We start from the raw sequence: 19,266 nt of genomic DNA on the forward strand, positions 1-19,266 counted from the left end.
ATTGCTTATATATCATGACATCTATATAGGTTACATATTCACACATATATACAGCTATCAGATTTAACATGCCACCGAATGGCCCTGCTTAGAAGGCGTGTTTTAGGTGGCTTATCAGGTACTGGCAGAAAACTAAGTGTCTACTTTGTGTAGGTTAGAAATTTCCCATCAGCTAATCTGCTTTTATTTCTAATCATATTTAAACCAGGAACTACGGGCAGCCCGGGTGGCTCAGCGGTTTAGCGCCACCTTCAGCCCAGGGCTTGATCCTAGAGACCCAGGATCGAGTCCCACGTCGGGCTTCCTGTGTGGAGCCTGCTTCTCCCTCTGCCTCTGTCTTTGCCTCTGTTTGTGTGTGTCTCTCATGAATAAATAAATAAAATCTTTAAAAAAAATAATAATATACCAGGAACTACAGTTTCCTTAATTAAACTGTCTTCTAATTTTATTGAGGCATTTTTTGGCATCCTTTTACTTTAACAACAACAACAGTAATAATAATAATAATAATAATAATAATAATAATAATAATAATAATAATAGATTACCTCCTGAAACTCTATACTTATTTATTATATTTAATGTTTTGATACTGTTTTGTTTTTAAAGACTTATTTATTTGAGAGAGAAAGAACACACGTGTCTGCTTTCATGAGTTGGGTAAAGGCAGAGGGAGATGGGGTGAGAATCTTAAGCAGACTCGGCACTAAGCACAGAGCCTGATGCAGGGCTTGATCTCACAACCCTGAGATCACAACCTGAGCTGAAACCAAGAGTTGGGTGCTTAACTGACTTCACCACCTAGGCACCCCTATTATGTTTAGTGTTTATCATGTGTCCCCCTGAGATGGATGAAACAAAGGAAAGAAAAACCTAAGCCTAACAGTATTCCCTGTGTGGACCTTTTTTTTTTTTCCCTCCAAGGAAAATATGTGATAACAATTGCATAATATTCATAGACAACAATTTAAAGAGAGATCATTGCAAAGCCAGAACCTCATGAAAAGTAGCTGTAAGTCAATATCCTACTTTAGTGGAAGATCATTTGCTATTAAGGCTTATCTATTATAGGAAGCCTCAAAACATGAATTGGTGGATATGCTAAGTTTGTGGGGAAAGGCACTGAGTTATAGTTAATTTGGATTACTGCCAGATAAGCGAGGGATAGTGGTGCCATAAAGTTTTCAACTCCACAAATGCTAATACTGATTGTGTTTAGTGTCACAACTATCACGTGTTAGTGTTTTCAAGCATATTAATACCAATTTTATTTTTCACCTTTACAGTTTTGTTTTCAATTATGCTTTAATTTTTTTGAACAGGAGAAACTCCAGCCTACCACTATGGGACCCACTATTCATCTGCAATGATTGTGGCCTCGTATCTAGTAAGGATGGAGCCATTCACACAGATATTCTTAAGGCTGCAGGTAAAACTCTAAATTTGCTATTTTTCTATTTTAGTCAGACCTCCTTTCTACTTAAAATTGTTGCTTTTTTTTCTTTTTAATGTTGGTATACTGCCTTACAAGAAGCCCTTTGAAGTTTTAGACACAAAACATAGTCAAACAAAGTGGAATTTCACTGGATCAAAATTAATAAGTAAACTAGAATTTGTTTATAGTAAGCAAGAGCTAGGGTCCTTTTGTTAAAGAAGCAAGTACTGTGTGCTCTCTACCTGACTGGTTTAAATTAACAACAAATATTTTAAAAAGAGTAATATACTCTAGCTTATTCCCTGTCTTCTTGATTATAATTACTTTTCTCCACATTCTCTGTCATTTAATCAGAAAATGTTTATTGAATACTTACTATGTACCAGGCACTGTTCTAAGTACATGGAAGATATCAGTGAATAAACACAAAAGCTCTGCTTGGTAGAGCTTATATATTTTACTTGAGGGAAACAAGGCAAGAATAATAAATAAATACATTTTAAAGTATCTAGGAATATAATAAATGCTATCAGAAAATATAGATCAGAGAAAGGAGGCTGGGAAATATAGGAGTAGGAGGTAGAGGAGGGTGCAGTTCAGTTACAAATAGAGTGGTCAGAGTGAGTCTCCTTGAAAAGGTGGCATGTGAGCAAAAACTTGAAGGAGATGAGGCAGTTATTCATGCAGCTATCTGGAGAAAGTGTGTCCTAGGTGGAGGGAAGAGTCCATGTGAGGGCCCAGAGTTAAGCATGTGCCTGAGATGTTTTAGGAGCAGCAAGGAGGCCACTGTGTCTAGATCAGAGTAAGTGGAGAGAAAACTCATAGAGGATGGCATCAGAGAGGTGGCAGGCCTTGGTGGCATTGTATGGACTTTGGCATTTTCCTGCAGTGAGCTTCCTCATGAAGACAGATACACTGTGTCCACCTAAAACAGCAATAGGGAGTTCGTTTGAGGAAGGTGTGGTATATCTATGAGGCTATGCAATCAAAAGAAATCCTTTTTCTATTTGAATTTATTATAACTTTTTGGGCTTTCTTAGTTTTTCTTTAATTTTTCTTATTAGAGTTCGATTTGCCAACATATAGTATAATACACAGTGCTCATCCTGTCAAGTGTCCCCCTCAGTGCCTGTCACCCAGTCACCCCATCCCCCCGCCCACCTCCCCTTCCACTACCCATTGTTCGTTTCCCAGAGTTAGGAATCTCTCATGCTCTGTCACCTTCACTGATATTTCCCACTCCTTTTCTCTCCTTTCCCCTGTATTCCCTTTTGCTATTTTTTATATTCCCCAAACGAATAAGACCATATAATATTTGTCCTTCTCCAATTGACTTAATCACTCAGCATAACCCCTCCAGTTCCATCCACGTTGCAGCAAATGGTGGGTATTGGTCATTTCTGATGGCTGAGTAATATTCCATGTGTATATAGACCACATATTCTTTATCCATTCATCTTTCGATGGACACTGAGGCTCCTTCCACAGTTTGGCTATTGTGGACATTGCTGCTAGAAACATTGGGGTGCAGGTGTCCCGGTGTTTCACTGCATCTGTGTCTTTGGTGTAAATTCCTGGCAGTGCAATTGCTGGGTCATAGGGGGTAGCTCCATTTTTAACTCTTTGAGGAACCTCCACACAGTTTTCCAGAGTGGCTGCACCAGTTCACATTCCCACCAACAGTGCAAGAGGGTTTCCCTTTCTCCACATCCTCCCAACATTTGTTGTTTCCTGTCTTGTTAATTTTCACCATTCTCACTGGTGTGAGGTGGTATCTCATTGTGGTTGTGATTTGTATTTCCTTGATGGCAAGGAATGCGGAGCATTTTCTCATGTGCTTGTTGGCCGTGTCTATGTCCTCCTCTGTGAAATTTCTATTCATGTCTTTTGCCCATTTCATGATTGGATTGTTTCTTTCTTTGGTGTTGAGTTTAATAAGTTCTTTATAGATCTTGGATACTAGCCCTTTGTCTGATAGGTCATTTGCAAATATCTTCTCCCGTTCTGTAGGTTGTCTTTTATATTTCTGGACTGTATCTTTTGCTGTGCAGAAGTTTTTTATCTTAAGTCCCAATAATTCATTTTGCTTTTGTTTCCCTTGCCTTCATAGATATATCTTGCAAGAAGTTGCTGTGGCCAAGTTCAAAAAAGGTGTTGCCTGTGTTCTCCTCTAGGATTTTGATAGATTCTTGTCTCATATTTAGATCTTTCATCCATTTTGAGTTTATCTTTGTGTATGGTGTAAGAGAATGGTCTAGTTTCATTCTTCTTAACATGCCTGACCAATTTTCCCAGCACCATTTATTGAAGAGACTGTCCTTTTTCCAGTGGATAGTCTTCCCTGCTTTGTCGAATATTAGTTGACCATAGAGTTGAGGGCCCATTTCTGGGTTCTCTGTTCTGTTCCATTGATCTATGTGTCTGTTTTTGTGCCAGTACCACATTGTGTTGATGATCACAGCTTTGTAGTACAACCTGATATCTGGCATTGTGATGCCCCCAGCTCTGATTTTCTTTTTCAATATTCCCCCTAGCTATTCAGGGTCTTTTCTGATTCCACACAAATCTTAAGATGATTTGTTCCAACTGTCTGAAGAAAGTCCATGGTGTTTTGATAGGGATCCCATTAAATGTGTAAATTGCCCTGGGTAGCATTGACATTTTCACAATATTAATTCTGCCAATCCATGAGCATGGAATATTTTTCCATCTCTTTGTGTCTTCCTCAATTTCTTTCAGAAGTGTTCTGTAGTTTTTAGAGTATAGATCCTTTACCTCTTTGGTTAGTTTTATTCCTAGGTATTTTATGCTTTTGGGTACAATGGTAAATGGGATGGACTCCTTAATTTCTCTTTCTTCAGTCTCATTGTGAGTGTATAGAAATGCCACTGATTTCTGGGCATTGATTTTGTATCCTGCCACACTGCCAAATTGCTGTATGAGTTCTAGCAATCTTGGGCTGGAGTCTTTTGGGTTTTCTATGTACTGTATCATGTCATCTGCAAAGAGGGAGAGTTTGACTTCTTCTTTGCCAATTTGAATGACTTTTATTTCTTTTTGTTGCCTGATTGCTGAGGCTAGGACTTCTAGTACTAGGTTGAATAGCAGTGGTGAGAGTGGACATCCTTGTCATGTTCCTGATCTTAGGGGAAAGGCTCCCAGTGTTTCCTCATTGAGAATATTTGCTGTGGGCTTTTCGTAGATGGCTTTTAAGATGCTAAGGAATGTTCCATCTATCCCTACACTCTGAAGAGTTTTGATCAGGAATGGATGCTGTATTTTGTCAAATGCTTTCTCTGTATCTATTGAGAGGATCATATGGTTCTTGTTTTTTCCTCTTGTTGATATGATCTATCACATTGATTGCTTTACGAGTGTTGAACCAGCCTTGCATCCCAGGAATAAATCCTACTTGGTCATGGTGAATAATCTTCTTAATGTACTGTTGGATCCTACTGGCTAATATCTTGTTGAAAATTTTTGCATCTGTGTACATCAGGGATATTGGTCTATAATTCTCCTTTTTGGGGGGTCTGTCTGGTTTTGGAATTAGGGTGATGCTGGCCTCATAGAATGAGTTTGGGAGTATTCCATCCCTTTCTATCTTTTGGAACAGCTTTAGTAAAATAGGTATGGTTTCCTCTCCAAACGTTTGATAGAATTCCCCTGGGAAGCCATCTGGCCTTGGACTTTTGTGACTTGGGAGGTTTTTGATGACTGCTTCAATTTCCTCCCTGGTTATCAGCCTATTGAGATTTTCTATTTCTTCTTATTCTAGTTTTGGTAGTTTGTGGCTTTCCAGAAATGTGTCCATTTCTTCTAGATCGCCTAATTTATTGGTGTATATCTGCTCATAATATGGTTTTAAAATAGTTTGTATTTCCTTGGTTGGCTGTGATCTCGCCTTTTTCATTTGTGATTTTATTAATTAGAGTCTTTTCTCTTTTGTTTTTAATAAGGCTGGCTAATGGTCTATCTATCTTAATAATTCTTTCAGAGAACCAACTCCTGGTTTTGTTGATCTGTTCCATGGTTCTTCTGGTCTCTATTTCATTGAGTTCTGCTCGAATCTTTATTAACTCTCTTCTTCTGCTGGGTGTAGGTTTTATTTGCTGTTCTTTCTCCAGTTCCTTTAGGTACAAGGTTAGCTTGTGTATTTGGGTTTTTTTACAGTTTTTTGAGGGATGCTTGTATTGCAATGTATTTCCCTCTCAGGACTGTTTTTGCTGTATCCCAAAGATTTTGAATGGTTGTATCTTCTTTCTTATTAGTTTCCATGAATCTTTTTAATTCTTCTCTAATTTCCTGGTTGACCCTTTCATTTTTAAGCACGATGGCCTTTAACCTCCACATGTTTGAATTTCTTCCAAATTTCTTCTTGTGATTGAGTTCTAGTTTCAAAGCATTATGGTCTGAAAATATGCAGGGGACAATCCCAGTCTTTTGGTATGGGTTAAGACCTGGTTTGTGACCCAGTATATGGTCTATTCTGGAGAAAGTTCCATGTGCACTTGAGAAGAATGTGTATTCAGTTGCGTTTGGATGTAAAGTTCTGTAAATATCTGTGAAATCCATCTGGCCCAATGTATCATTTAAAGCTCTCATTTCTTTGGAGATGGTGTGCTTAGAAGATCTGTTATTTGTAGAAAGCACCGTGTTAAAGTCTCCCAGCATAAGTGTATTATTATCTAATTATGTCTTAACTTTGGTTATTAATTGATTGATAGACTTGGCAGCTCCCACATTCGGGGCATATATATTGAGGATTGTTAAGTCCTCTTGTTGGATAGATCCTTTAAGTATGATATAGTATCCCTCGTCATCTCCTACTATAGTCTTTGGGATAAACTTTAATTTATCTGATATGCGGATTGCTACCTCTGTTTTCTTTTGAGGACCGTTTGAATGGTAAATGGTTCTCCAACCTTCCATTTTCAGGCTGTAGGTGTCCTTAGGTCTAAAATGAATCTCTTGTAGACAGCAAATAGATGGACCTTGCTTTTTTATCCAGTCTGAAACCCTGCACCATTTGATGGGATCATTAAGCCCATTCACGTTCAGAGTTACTATTAAAAGACAGGAATTTAGTGTCATCGTAATACCTATTCCATTCCTGTTTTTGTGGGTTATATTTCTTTAGGCGTCCTCTTTCTTTTACAGAGTCCCCCTTAATATATTTTACAGAGCTGGTTTGGTGGTCAGTTATTCTTTCAGTTTCTGCTTATCTTGGAAGCCCTTTATCTCTCCTCCTATTCTGAACGAGAGCCTTGCTGCATAAAATATTCTTGGTTGCATGTTCTTCTCATTTAGGACCTTGAGTATGTCCTGCCAGCCCTTTCTGGCCTGCCAGGTCTCTGTGGAGAGGTCTACTGTTAATCTAATATTTCTCCCCATATAAATTAGGGATCTCTTGTCTCTTGCTGCTTTAAGGATTTTCTCTTTATCTTTGGAATTCGCAAGTTTCACTATTAGATGTCGGGGTGTTGAACGGCTTTTATTGATTTTAGGGGCGATCTCTCTATCTCCTAGATCTGAATGCCTGTTTCCCTCCCCAAGTTAGGGAAGTTCTCAGCTATGATTTGTTCAAATACACTTTTGGACCTCTGTCCCTTTTGGCGCCCTCTGAAACCCCAATTAAACGTAGATTTTTCCTTCTAAGGCTGTCATTTATTTCCCTTAACCTTTCTTCATGGTCTTTTCATTGTTTTTCTCTTCTTTCCTCTGCTTCCTTCCTTGCCATCAACTTGTCTTCTATGTCACTCACTCTTTCTTCTACCTCATTAACCCTTGTCTTTAGGACCTCCAGTTTGGATTGCATCTCATTTAATTGATTTTAAGTTTGGCCTGATTAGATCTTAATTCTGCAGTCATGAAGTCTCTTGAATCCTTTTGCTTTTTTCCAGAGCCACCAGTAGCTTCGTAATTGTGCTTCTGAATTGGCTTTCTGACATAGAATTGTAATCCAAATTCTGTAACTCTGTGGCAGAGAGTACAGTTTCTTTCTTTTGTGGTGAGTTCTTTCTAGTCATTTTGCTCAGTGCAGAGTGGCTAAAAATGAGTTGTACTGGAAAAAGGAAGAAAAAAAAAGAGAAAAAATAAAAAACAAGGAGGGGCATCCTCTGGTTCTATATACTGTAAATCCCTCGACTTCCCCTGGAGCTTTCCATCCAAGTTCTTGCTTGGCCAAGAACTTGCTCTTCCCCTGTCCTTCCAGCTGGTCTTCTGGGGGAGGGGCCTGCTGTGTTGATTCTCACGTGTGTGCACCTGGGGGAGCTGCCCACCCCCTGCCAGGTGCACAGCTCAGTGCGAGCTGTTTATGCTGAGGCCCCTGTTCCCTGGCAGCCCCGCCTCTCCAGGCACAGGATGACACCAAGAGGAACACCATCCCTAAGGCGGTCACCTCTCCAGCCCTGGAGTCTGCTCCCGCAGTAACTACCGCAGCTCCCAGTCCCCAGGGACCTGGATGCTCCGGGGACGGGGGCGCCGATCTGCACAGCTGGAGGCACCCGGCGACAGGAGCGTCCTCTCTGTCCTATGCCCTCCCTGCCTCCGCCTGTCCCGGGGAGAGCGCAGGATCCTGGCTGTGTCCCCGGCACCCTGAGCTCCGGAGTCTGCGCTGCTGGAATCGCGCTCCTGGGCCGCGCAGGCCCCTCCGCGCGGAGTCCCCGCCTGAGTTGCTCCCCGGGCCCACCCGGCGCCTGCTCCAGCCCTTTACTGAACTCAGCCCGCGGTGTGTGGCGCGCTCTCCCCCAGGCACACTTCCTCTCCTAGTGACCCCAGGAACCTGGGGGCTCCACCGCCCCTCCTGGGATCCTGCCCGAGTTCCCTGCGAGTGCCTTTCCCTCCGGGAAGAATCTGGTGCAGATTTTTAAAAGTTCCTGCTTCTCCGGGACTGGGCTTTCCTGTCAAGAGGCTTTTGCCGCCAGGCCTTAGCAGGGCTCCTGACAGCAGCCCTCCCCCACTTGATTCTTTTTTATTTATTTTATTTATCTATCTATCTCTCTGTCTAATTATTTATTTTCCGTCTTCCTACCTTGTTAGAAGCGCGACCTCTTCTCACTGTAGCATTCCAGCTGTTCTCTCTTTAAATCTCAGGCCGAATTCATAGATTTTCAGGATGATTTGAAGGTTATCTAGGTAATTTGGTGGGGACAGGTGACTTGGGGACCCTACTCCTCCTCCAGCTTGCCCCGCCCTACTTTCCTAATTTTTCACCTAATTCTTAGAAGTGTGAGAACTTGAATGTCATGTTAATTTAAAATATCAATCAAACATATATTTAACTTGAATGTTTCCAACTGTAGATGGCCACATTAGAATCTTATTTTTAGGAGCATCATCAAACTGTGGAAGAATTCATATTTCCTTACACTCTTGCCCTCTCACTAAAAACTAATTTTTAAATGACTTCTAAAAGTCTTTGTATTTGGATTTCACTTTGATTACAAAATATACATTCATTAAGCACAATTATGAAGCACTCCTTTTAAGAAGCACCCCCAAAAGAATGAGACTAATTTTCTTTTTGTGATTTTTAAAATTGTGTGTGTGGGGATTCCTGGGTGACTCAGCGGTTTAGCATTTGCCTCCGGCCCAGGGCATGATCCGGGAGTCCTGGGATCCAGTCCCGCTTCGGGCTCCCTGCATAGAGCCTGCCTCTGTGTGTGTGTGTGTGTGTGTGTGTGTGTGTGTGTGTGTGTCTCGTGAATAAATAAAGAAAATCTTAAAATTGTGTTTGGTCTAGGATGATGGGAAATTTGAATTGTGACCAAATGTATTTATTTTATTTTTTCAAGCCAGTGAGCTTGACAGAAGCCATGAGGTAGGGACGGCTCTCTAACAGAGCAGTGTCTTCTCATTTTGCCCACAGGGAGGCCACTTTGACCTGGCTGACCGGATGTTCCACAGTGTGCGTGAGGCCTGGTATTCAGCATCAAAGCACAATATGGCAGACGTAAAAGAACTTATCCCAGAGTTTTTTTACTTACCAGAATTCCTGTTCAATTCCAACAACTTTGATCTAGGTATGTACAGTTGTGGCACTGTCTTAGGAACATTAACCTGGAAAAGACCAATAGAAATGAAACTTTCCTATATATTGTCTGCAGTACACACTGACAGGAAAGGACTTCCTTGTGGTTTCAGCAGATATTATTTACTGTGTGTGGGTGTAAATGGAAAAATAGATTTATGCCCAAAATAGCTGTTTCAAATGTGGAATCTTGGGAAAATTTAAAAACTAACAAAGATTACATTTAATGGTCAGAATATTGTGACTTCAATAAAAACAAAGGTGAGGTGACAATATATTTCAAAATTATTAAGGTTGAAGTTAATAGCCAAAAATGATATAGCCACATTTTTCATGTATTGCTTTAATCTTATGTATTGCCTGAGGCATTCTCAGCTTGCATGCTAATATGTTTTAAAATTAGAATTTTAGAATAACTTTAATTCCTCTTCTCTATCCTGTTAGAGTAGTATTATCTAGAAAAACAAACAAATCAATAGTTCTAAGAAGTAGAGAAATTTCGTCAGTACTCTGCTTTCTTTATATAATCCAGTTATGGGAAATAGATTTGATTTCGGCTACAGTTTCTTGGAACATAGTTTGCTGATCTAGGTTTCTGAGTATTTCTTTTTCAACATCAAAATTCCATTGTTTCCACTTTAGAATATTCCTGCCAGACATTCTTCTATTTTCATATATTTTTAATATTTCATATCATATCATATTTAAGAGTTCAACATACTGTACTACCTCGAAGTTTTGTTAATAGAAAATTCAGGGAAATGTTCATATCCAATACATCTGAGGATTTTTCTTTTTAAAACTAGTTTTAAATGATTTTTAATTGTCCATTGGCAGTTCTAACTTTGTGAAATTATTGCTCCAGGTATAATGGGAAAGATAATAAGACTCTCTCAATAGCTCTCGCAAAAGACCTGAAACAGTCTCATCACCTGTGATCGGACCTAGAGCTAACTTTTGAGAAACTAAAAATACCAAGTTGTAGACCTTGGAGTTGGATTGAGTGATGGCTCCTTAAAGGAATAGAATAGATGGTGAACAGGGAAAAACGACAAATGCATACACAGTATTTGAATATGGATGCACATTTAGTGTTTTATGTGTTCACTTATAATTCACATTTGGAAAATGCTACTCTCTTCTCTGGGGATACTACTTTCAAAGAGAAAAATATGGAGAGGTACAGAAAGAGCCCCATTCTTCCAGAAACACTAGATCAGTTATAATAACATACGTTGCAAAAATGTTTTAGCCCAGACCACTTACAAACCTCACTAAATTACCCAGTTTTAAATAAGTAAATTTAAAAAGGGTCATGTATTTTTGTCATGCTCAGCTTCATAATAAATCTTCCTTCCATGAAATCACACACTTTAAAAAACACTATTTGCATGTAAGAGCTAAAGCCATAAAGGAAAAAAAAAAAAAAAAAGCTAAAGCTGTAAAACTCTTACAAGAAAACATAGGGTTAAATCTAAATCTTACTGATCTTCTGTTTGCTGATGCATTCACAGGCATCAACAACAAAAAAGATGACTTGGACTTGATCAAAATGTAACACTTCTGTGTCCAAGAGCATTATGAAGAAGCTGAAAAGAAAACCTACAGAATGGGAGAAAATATTTGCAAGCGATATATCTCTTAAGGGTCTAGTATCCAGAATATAAAGAACTCTTATAACTCAACAGCAAAAAGATAACCCAATAAAAAAAAAAGTGGGCCAATGACCTAAGTAGACATTTCTCCAAAGAAGTTATACAAATGGCCAGTAAGCACATGAAAAGATGCTCAGCATCATTAGTCATTAGGCAAGTACCAGTGAAAATCACAGTGAGGTACCACTTTCACATCCACTAGGATGGCTGTGGTGAAAAAAAGCCACAGCCATGGAAAAAAGTAAGAACTGAAAAGAGTGTGGAAAGAGTAGCAGCTTCATGCACTGGTGGTGGGGATGTATACCATGGCTCAGCTGCTGTGGAAGACAGCTTGGTGGGTTCTTAAAATTTAAAAATAGAATCACCATAAGACCTGGCAATTCCACTCTGAGATTTCTGTCCAAAAGAACTGAAGACAGGGACTCAGGCAAGTACATATACACACCTGTTCATGGCAACATTACGCACAGTAGCCACGTGTTAGAAGCAGGCCACATGTCTGCCGATGAATAAACAAATTGTGGAATATACATACAGTGGAATGTTATTTAGCCATGGAGAAGTAGGAATTACTGATACACGCTCTAACATGGATGAATCTCAGAAACATTATGCTAAGTGAAAGAAGCCAGACACAAAATATCACTTAATTTATGATTCTGTTTATAGAATATCCAGCATAGATAAATCTACAGACAAAGAACATAGATCAGTGGTTACCCAGATAGGGCAGGAGGAATGGGGAACCACTGCTTAATGGATATAAGATTTCCCTGTGAGGTGATGAAAATCTTTTAGGGCTAGATAGAGGTGATGGCTACACAAAATTGTGAATGTACTAAATGCCACTGAATTGTTCGCTTTAAAATGGTTAATTTGGTTAGGTAAATTTCATTTCAATTACCAAGAAAAAAAAACCACACACACACAAAAACGTTGTTTGGCCTCTAACTGGGAAAGATAGAAATGATGTGAAACAAAGTGCACTTGGGTTTTTTTTCCTGGTTCTGGGATGAGTAACATTCTCCCAGTCTTCTTATCTGTATACCCTTGGATATAGGTATACATGCAGGGAAGCTGCAGAGTACCAGAACCAGACCAGGAGTATACTACAGAATGTTCCCTTTAAATTTTTAAATTGCAGATAGTGCTGGTGAAATAAAATTATATAGCACAAATATTAGGGATTATAAGCATATTTTTTGAAAAGTAGATTATATGTCAAGTCTGGGGATTATTACTTGCTTCTTATTGAAAACTTGGGCCTGAGAGGAGTGGACTGAGAGTGTGAAAGAGAGGGAGAGATGGCAGTAACTTGGTTGTTTTATTTTTTTCTTAAGTCATATGGTATTTTTTCCAACAAGTTAAGACATTCCTTTAAACAATAAACTGATTTTTGTTTTTCTCACTTTATATCACATTGTCAGTAAAGCCATTAAATAACAGTGATGAGGATAAGATTGTTTCTGTGGGAAATATTTTTATTGGCCCTCACTTGAAACTGTCTTTGTGTTCTAGAATTTGAACAATTTGAACTTCTCTGAAATTTTCTAATACGACTGTTTATCTGAGTCAACATAACTATTCATAGAATCATTTTTTACATTGATCATCTGATTTGTATTGAGGAAAACTGTAATCTAAGGTTGACTTTTTGATCTTTACTTCATAAAAATGAAAAGACAGGACCTGTTTCCTGAGATACCAGTCCCATGTAATATGTTTTGTTTTGGATGGATTTTATAGCAAACAGTTTCTTTAATATTTTTCAGATTATCTAGCTGTGACTAAATTAACAGTTTCTATGGAATAAATATCACTTCCTTGTATTTTTTGTTTCTGCCAATAGCCCCATAGTTTTTCCAGATGTTTTTTTGTGTTAAATGGTATACTGATAGCAAAAAGTTACATATCAGATTTGATTTTTTTTAATGAGAGTCCCTACGGCATAATACATGTCAGTTCTACAGCGCTCTCTCAAGAGTTTAAGAATCAGAAATAGGAGAAACCACGTGTATTGCGAATATTTCTGAAAGGTTGATATTTTCATTTCCTCTTTAGCAAAAAGAGCACTCAAACATCTCAGTGACTTAGAAATTAGGTATTCCTCCAGCAGCCTTCATGTGAATGGCAAAAGTTTGTCAAAACATAAAGATAAGAAATTCAGTAGTGGTTCACTGCTGATGACTCACCAAGTTCTAAGCATTCAGGAAAAACACAAACAAAAGATTTGAGAGAAATTGCTGATGATCTTCCAAATGTGCAGACCTAAGGGGGTGGAACTTGAGCATTTTTTCCAAACTCAAAACAGTAGCCTCACAAAAGTTTTCATTACAAAGGAGTCCCGTGGTCAGTTAAATTTCAGGAATGTTGTGCCTAACACCCCTCCCAGAGAAGGGCTGTGCCTCTGAGGAGTCTTGCAGGAGGAAACATGTTTAACTTTGGGTAACTCAGCATTTCTGAAGTCATCTGACAGGGCGGGCCCCTTATTTTTGCTAACGCTTAATAATCTGAGAGGGAACACTCTAAGGAGCAAACTTAGGGAAATACCAGAGTAGATGATCTCAGAGGGCCCTTTCTGGTGGTAAAATCTCATAATTCTGGTGATGAACCTAACCCACTATTTCTCTGTTACTTTAATGTAAAGTTACTATTTATCCTGTCTTTCATTATCTCTTTAATTTATCCAATTGCACAGGCTGTAAACAAAATGGCACCAAGCTTGGAGATGTTATCCTTCCACCATGGGCAAAAGGGGACCCACGGGAATTCATCAGAGTCCACCGTGAGGTAATGGGAGCCCCCTTTGCAGTTGAATTTTGAGCCCCCTTTGCAGTTGAATTTGGATTTCCTTACAAAGAGAGGACTTTGAGCAAAATATCACCCATTTGTTCAAATTACAGATATGGTTCTTATGATTTTTAGTTATCTTAGTTCCTTGTGATCTCTGACCAGTTCTTTTTGCTTTCTGAGCAAGTAATAAAAGTCAGCCTGTGACTGAACATGTGTTTTGAAATTACAGGCTTTGGAATGTGATTACGTGAGTGCCCATCTGCATGAGTGGATTGACTTAATCTTTGGCTATAAACAGCAAGGCCCTGCTGCAGTAGAAGCTGTAAATGTCTTCCACCATCTTTTTTATGAGGGTCAAGTGGATATCTACAACATAAATGATCCACTAAAGGAGACAGCCACCATAGGATTTATTAATAACTTTGGTCAGATCCCTAAACAGGTACGGATATTCTTATTGTTGCTTTCAGTTTCATTTTTTAAGCTTTAATAATATTGCTATAGATGGTGAATGGCCATATAATATAATAAGTTTAGGCTAAGTTTTCATTGAAGAGCCATACCACCCGATAGGTTCAGTAGGTTCCAAGATGATTGCTTTCTCCTCCCTTCTGCAGTCTAGGTAAATAGAAATGTTCAAAGAGAATTTCCCCTCAGACTAGTGCAGAATGTGCTTCCGTGTATCTACACAAGACCTGGTGGGAGGATGGGAAGAGCACAATCAGGAAAGAAGATGGGGTCTTGGGGGCCATAGCACACCCAGAGGGGGTTTCATCCCAAGGTGAGTAGGAAGCCAGTGCTGACTTTGAACAAGGAAATAGCATGGTCATATTTTGATTTTTTTTTTTTAAGATTTTATTTTTGAGTATTTTTGAGTAATCTCTACATCCAGCATGGGGCTTGAATTTACAACCCCTAGATTAAGGGTTGTGTGCTATACCGACTGAGCCAGCCAGGTGCCCCCATATTTATTTCAGTTTTAAAGATCATCCTGTCCATAGTCTTATAAATGCACACACTCTAGGGGAACCAAGTTAGCAGGAGAATACCACCCAGGAAGCTCTTAATAATAGTCGAGGGAACAGATGGTGGTGTGTAGATTAGATTAGGGATGCAGGTCTGATGAGTGCTCTGGAGGAGATGCATGCCATGTGAATGGCAAGAATTAGCCCTGTACTAGCTGCTCTAACTGCTGTCTCCAACCTGAACAGAAAGACCAAGAACATAGCCACCCAGTACCCAGATGGAGTAGATCTCTCACTTCATAGTGAGCAAACCCCTATTAGAGACTTTATACCGTCTTTCCTCCCCATCCTCCAGACCACACCAGAAGAGTGTGATGTGCCAGGGGTAACCAGTGCTGTCGGAAAGACACACTTTGCTGGCCGTTCAAACCACCTGCTTTTCCGTGCCCCAGGCTCTGCACTTTGTCCTAGCTATCCTTCTCTGGTCCTGCCTCAGATCTCTCTCCTGGGCTCCCTTTCTGTACATTAAACCAACTTGGAGGTTTCCAGGGTTGATAGTTGGGAACACTCAGAACAAGGACACATCTTTGTATGACATACAGCAGGAGAACCTGTAACCACACCACTCATGGTGCAATCTGACCCCCCAACCAAGGAGCTATGTTTACTTTTAAAGAGGGAGTTGCAGAAGGAGAGGGAGAAAGAGAGCCCCAAGCAGACTTCACGCCCAGCCCAATGCAGGGCTTGATCCCACAATCCTGGACCGAGACCTGAGCCAACACTCGAATTGGACGCCTAACTGACTGAGCCACCCTGGCACCCTGGAACTGTGTTTACTTTTAATGTGAAATGCTTATTGATGACCTTTAATTGCAGCTGAAGAATCTCAGTCATACCTTTCCTTTTTACTGAGGTTTACAAGCACAGGAACTGTTTCATACTCTCTTAAGACACAAATATTCTGAACAAAAAAATCAAGACACATGTACTAAGGATTTTAGTCCCACTTTCTTGAGTTTAAGAGGCAGACAGTATGGGAACTATAGTTTGAATATTTCTCAGACATTCCAGTGACTGATAAGAGTCCTTCGAAGTATGCCATTCTAGAAAGTCTAGGTTTAGATACACCTGGGTGACTCAATTGGTTAAATGTCTGCCTTTGGCTCAGGTCATGATCCCAGCTCTACGTTGAGCTCCCTGCTTAGCAGGGAGTTTGCTTCTCCCTCTGCCTGCCACCCCCAACCCCCCTCCCCCACCGCCACTCATACTTTTGCTCTCAAATAAATTTTTAAAATCCTCAAGAAAAAGAGAAAAATCTAGGTTTAACTGTCAGCCTATCCATACATTGTTATATACCCTCGCCTGGCAAGGTGCTCTATCCCTAGGTCCTCTTAAAAGTTTTTCAGCAAATGTCCATTTATGAACATGCTTTAAAGTAGGGGGGTCTTTTTATGCAACTGAAGAGTCTGTGTCATTTAGAGAAAATAACAGAACCCTGATCTATGCCTTTATATATATATATGATAGGAACAATGTGTTTGAATGTTTGGGTGTCTAAAATGTCTTTCTCTGTACAAAACATTTTTTCTTCGGAAATCCAGAATGTCAAATTCACAAAATGTGAAGGTTTTCTAGTCATTTTAAATCTCATTTTCATAAGATTTTCTAAGTATCTTCCTCAGACTAACAGAAATGGCTCTATGCCTATTTTGGAGATCTATAGTATTTGAAAAAATCATCTTAAATCTGTATTGATAATTTTTTAGTTCTATAGTAATACCGAACCGAACAGGGATGTCAAAGATTTTATTTTCTTTTTTTCCCCTTTATAGCATTGTAATGCACAAAGAAGGCAATAGTGTTCATACTTTCAACAAATTAGTAGCATCTAAAAGACACCAAAATGATGTCACAGAGAGAAAGACCATGTTGAAGCCAGAAATAACTTAGTTAGAATGTCTGCCTGCCAACAGTGGTACAGAATGGTATCTGGCTATAAAGAATTGGTTACTTTTTAAAATCATTGGAAAATAATTGTTGGTCAACTATAGTTTGAGTAGATTGATTTACTCCTGAAAAGTTACGAAATCAGAACAGCATAGAGCATGGTGATAACCCAAGCTTTTAAAAAGTTTCATGGTCCCGTCCCTGCTTGCTGAGATGGGGGAGACCTCTGGCATCCTACTGAGCCTCCCTAAAAGTTCTTTCCTCCAGGGGAAGGTGTGGTAATGTAGTGCCTAGTGGTCATTGTAAAGCTCAAGTGAAATATAAATGTAACTACTGGCATATAAAAGGGCGCTCAGTAAGTGTTAGCTTTCATTGTAAAATGTGTCACCTCTTTCATCCTAGTTATTTAAGAAACCTCATCCACCAAAACGAGTGAGGAGCCGACTGAACGGAGACAGTATGGGTGCCTCTGCCCCCCCGGGGTCCTCAAGTGACAAGATCTTTTTCCATCACCTGGACAACTTGAGGCCTTCTCTAACACCAGTAAAAGGTGAGGTGTGATAGGAAGTCGGCCTTTGTTTGTGGGAGTAGTTAACAATCTCAGCTTAACAATAGCAAATGTGTTTTTCAACATTAGTGTCATTTGTAGTAAGTGCTGTGTTTTTTGTGATAAATCACCAAATACTTGTTAGATTTTTCTCCTTTTCCTTTTAGTTGGTTTGGGTATTTTTGGCCTATTGGATTTTTCATCAAGAAGAACCAAACAGGTTTCTCCTCCCTGCTAAGATAGCGAGAAAACTCTAATATACCAAATTTCGTAGGTCAACTTTTTATGTGTAGAAAAACCTTTGTAATCTACAGTTATATGTGTTCTGTCAATTTAGAGATAACAGTAAAAAGACTACATTTTTGATATGCAAACTAAAACTATCTGTCTTTTATCTAATGTGGTTGTGAGTTATCTAAAAGTACTTTTTTGAGGTACCTCGGTGGCTCAGTTGGTTAAGCAAGCCTTCGGCTCAGGTCATGATCTCTGGGTCCTGGGATCAAGCCCCAGTCAGAGTGGGCTCCCTGCTCAGCAGGGAACCTGCTTCTCCCTCTGCCGCTCCCCACCCGTTCTCTCCCCGCACCAAATAAAATCTTAAATAAATAAATGTACTTTCTCAAGTGGATTTTTTTCCCTTAGAATGAAAAAATGTTATTGCTACATCTTGAGGTTGTCACCGTTAAATCCAAAAATTGGAGTATCAAAGTCTGGTTAATTTGGTAGGCACTCCGTGCCATTTTGGCTCATTACAGAAACTGACCTGTGCCAACTCCACTCACCACCAGTAGTGGTTATGGAACACTGGTGTGTTCAGCAGTGTTCTGGGGCAGAGCAGGGAGTCGGACCTCTTGAGGGACAGCATGTCCTTCCTTCAGGAAGTCTAAGGCTGGATATCATTTGGGAGGTGCTGAAGGCTTAGGTTAATTGAAGGTCTGGATATGGCATTCTGGAGAGCATCCCAGATTACTCTGTGCTGTCCAATGATCAAGAAGACTAGCCACTTGCTAGGAACCAAACCCACATGTGTCAAGAGACAGGAAGGCTGGAAGGAAGCCCTGCAGAACACTTGTCAGGGTCCAAGTCCATCCACCCAGTGGAGACTCAAAAGCCAAGCTCATTGGCTAAGGTTATTTTGTCCTAATGTACATGTCAGGATACTTGATTCATATGAATATTTGAGAGGACAATCCCTTATAGGGTCATGAGGTTCATTTTTCTTGTCCCTGTTCTGTTGATGTTTTTTTTTTTTTTTTTTTTTTTTACAGAACTTAAAGAGCCTGTGGGACAAATAGTGTGTACAGATAAAGGCATTCTTGCAGTAGAACAGAATAAAGTTCTTATTCCACCAACCTGGAACAAAACTTTCGCTTGGGGCTATGCAGACCTGAGCTGCAGGCTGGGAACCTATGAGTCAGACAAGGTTTGCATTGTTTCTTGCTCACTCATTTAATCTTGCTCTTTTGTGGTTTGGATATCCTGCTTCAAAGGGGTGGGAAGAGCCTGGGCCAAGGGCTAATCACCTGCTCCTCCAGAGACTCGAAGAAGGGAGAGCTTTACGGCATCAAATCAGGTTGAAGGAGTTGTGGACAAGGCATGTTTCCTACAGAATAAGCCTCTTTTGAAAAGTTGTGCACTATGCTCTAGCAGTTTCCCTCTTAAAGAATTCCTCCGAGAGGTCCGCCAGCCAGGTATTCACCATTTCTGACAACTTAAAAGAGCCTCTTTTTGGTGGATCACGGTCTGGCCCACTTACCATTTCAGTACTTTTAAGTGGCTGATGGAAAACCCGTCACCTGTCACCCAGGCAGCAGCAACTACTGTGTGGAGTCCCATAGTAGCTCTTGGAGAGGCTCTATGTGTGACCGTTCAATTTCCTTTGCTAGCCCTCTGCC

General features: G+C 39.9%; 1 protein-coding gene across 8 annotated transcripts in view; it reads left to right on the forward strand.

The window, feature by feature from the left end:
• Nucleotides 1-19,266, forward strand: part of WDFY3 (WD repeat and FYVE domain containing 3) — a 234,046-nt gene that overhangs the window by 195,806 nt on the left and 18,974 nt on the right. For all 8 annotated transcript variants that reach the window (XM_038582230.1, XM_038582234.1, XM_038582232.1 and 5 more), the window contains 6 exons: nt 1,323-1,429; nt 9,306-9,459; nt 13,821-13,912; nt 14,145-14,357; nt 17,230-17,377; nt 18,640-18,794. In XM_038582230.1, the coding sequence (XP_038438158.1) occupies nt 1,323-1,429; nt 9,306-9,459; nt 13,821-13,912; nt 14,145-14,357; nt 17,230-17,377; nt 18,640-18,794 (869 nt within the window). The remainder of the gene's footprint in view (nt 1-1,322; nt 1,430-9,305; nt 9,460-13,820; nt 13,913-14,144; nt 14,358-17,229; nt 17,378-18,639; nt 18,795-19,266) is intronic.

This window comes from Canis lupus, chromosome 32 (genome assembly GCF_011100685.1).
Source record: "Canis lupus familiaris isolate Mischka breed German Shepherd chromosome 32, alternate assembly UU_Cfam_GSD_1.0, whole genome shotgun sequence".
Taxonomy (NCBI): Eukaryota; Metazoa; Chordata; class Mammalia; order Carnivora; family Canidae; genus Canis; species Canis lupus.